This window comes from Protobothrops mucrosquamatus, unplaced genomic scaffold, assembly GCF_001527695.2.
Source record: "Protobothrops mucrosquamatus isolate PMUCROS unplaced genomic scaffold, P.Mucros_1.0 scaffold2960, whole genome shotgun sequence".
Lineage (NCBI taxonomy): Eukaryota > Metazoa > Chordata > Lepidosauria > Squamata > Viperidae > Protobothrops > Protobothrops mucrosquamatus.
In genome coordinates this window covers 161,042-163,053 of record NW_015388983.1, presented here as the reverse complement: position 1 = coordinate 163,053, position 2,012 = coordinate 161,042, and the positions used below count along the sequence as shown (strand labels likewise).

Genomic DNA, 2,012 nt, shown 5'->3' with positions numbered 1-2,012 from the left:
CCATTCTTTGCCCAGGATGAAAGAGGCTTTGCGCGGAGCAAGTCAAAAGCTCTGGCGAGGCTGCGGAAGCCAGTGGCTTTGCTGCTGCGGAGGGGAGGACAGAGGCCCGGGAGACCCAGAGACCAACGCCCGCGTCCCGCCTCTGGGTCCTGCGCCTTTAAGAACTCCTCCTCTGAGCAGTGCCCACCGAGGGCAGGGCGGCGCTGTCCCTCCGAGGCGCCTCCAGTCTTCCCCCGAGCAGGGGCTGGGCTGCGGAGCCTTCAGCGGCGGCGGCGACCGGGGGTCCCGTGCGCCTGGAGAGCGCGCTCCCTTCCCGCGCAGGGCAGCTTTGGTGGACTCCAGGCGTCCAGAGGGCGACAAGCCAGGTTCGTTCCCCTTCCAGCCTGCCCTCTCTGCCATGGCTCCCCCGTGGCCCCCCAACGGGACCTGGCCGGGGTCGGCGGAGCAAGCGGGGTCGGGGGGCAACGGCACCAATTGTTCTGGGACGGAAAGCAGCCTCAGCCGGCAGGGGGCGCTCGGAGCGGCCCTCAGCCTGGCCGTGCTGGTGACGGTGGCCGGCAACCTGCTGGTGGTGGTGGCCATCGCGAAGACCCCCCGCCTGCAGACCATGACCAACGTCTTCATCACTTCTCTAGCCTGCGCTGACCTCATCATGGGGCTTTTGGTGGTGCCTCCGGGGGCCACCCTGGTTCTGAGCGGCCACTGGTTGTACGGCACGGTTGTCTGTGAGCTGTGGACCTCGCTGGATGTGCTGTGTGTGACGGCCAGCATCGAGACCCTGTGCGTCATTGCAGTGGACCGATACTTGGCGATCACAGCCCCACTGAAGTATGAGATGCTGATGACCAAGAGCCGAGCACGGGGTGTGGTCTGCCTGGTGTGGGCCGTGGCTGCCTTCATCTCCTTCTTGCCCATCATGAACCACTGGTGGCGGGATGTAGCTGACGAGGAAGCCTTGCGCTGTTACCAGGATCCTCAGTGCTGTGACTTTGTCACCAACAAGCCCTATGCCATCTTGTCTTCTATCATCTCTTTCTACGTGCCTCTGTTGGTCATGATTTTTGTCTATGCCCGGGTCTTTGCCATCGCTACCAGGCAACTTCATGTCATCGAAAAGGACAAGGGCAGGTTCCTTCAGGAGGCGTCCAAAGGCTTCCGCCGTAGGAGGCCCTCCCGTCTCCTGCTTGCCATCAAAGAGCACAAAGCCCTGAAGACTTTGGGCATCATCATTGGTGTCTTCACTCTCTGTTGGCTGCCCTTCTTTGTGGCCAACATCATCAAGGTCTTTGCAAGGTCCTTTGTCCCTGACCCACTTTTCCGCTTCTTCAACTGGCTAGGCTATGTCAACTCAGCTTTCAACCCCATCATCTACTGCCGCAGTCCTGACTTCAGGTGTGCCTTCAGAAAACTCTTGTGTTGCCCTTGGAGATCGGATTCCCAGCTTCATGCTTTCTCCAAGGACCTGCAGAGATGCCTCTGTGCCTTCAGCTCCCGGGAGAGCAAGTCCATTGCTACAGTTTCCAGAGAGGAGGAAGAGGAAGAGGAGGAAGAGGAGGACTTGGGCACTGGTAGCACCAGCAGTGGCTCCAGTAACAGGACCGAGGAAACAAAGCATTTGTATCTGCCCAGCAATGGGCACAGTTGTACACAGCGTCCTCTGGGGGAAACTCAGCTCCAAGGCACCCAGATCACTTTGTGTCCACAACTGGAAGAGTAGGTGTTGGGAATGGTAGTGGGGATGGAAAGAGAGCTGACTGGAGAGTGACTGGCATCTGGGGGACAGGTGAGAGTCCGAAATTGTTTTTGGAAGGGTCTACATTTCTTGCCCTCTAATGTGCTACGAGGAAACTGGAAGGGTTGTGAAGATGTTTCCTATCAGAATCCTTTACATATTTGCTTGAAAGCAAGTCTGAGCTATTCACTCCGAAACTTGCTCTATAATAAGTGTGTTCAGAAGAGGATTTGCAACTACGGTAGTACGTTAATGAGCAATGAATCCTGTGGTAGCTATT

At 57.7% G+C, this 2,012-nt stretch overlaps 1 protein-coding gene across 1 annotated transcript; it reads left to right on the top strand.

The window, feature by feature from the left end:
• The first annotated feature begins 397 nt into the window (after positions 1 to 397).
• On the top strand, positions 398 to 1,749 carry ADRB3 (adrenoceptor beta 3). The gene has a single exon (XM_015826109.1). The coding sequence runs from the start codon at positions 398 to 400 to the stop codon at positions 1,715 to 1,717; it is 1,320 nt and encodes a 439-aa protein (XP_015681595.1). The 3' UTR covers positions 1,718 to 1,749.
• Positions 1,750 to 2,012: the final 263 nt, after the last annotated feature.

Coding starts and splice junctions, on each gene's coding strand:
- ADRB3 (XM_015826109.1), top strand. CDS start 398: ATGGCTCCCCCGTGGCCCCCCAACGGGACCTGGCCGGGGTCGGCGGAG.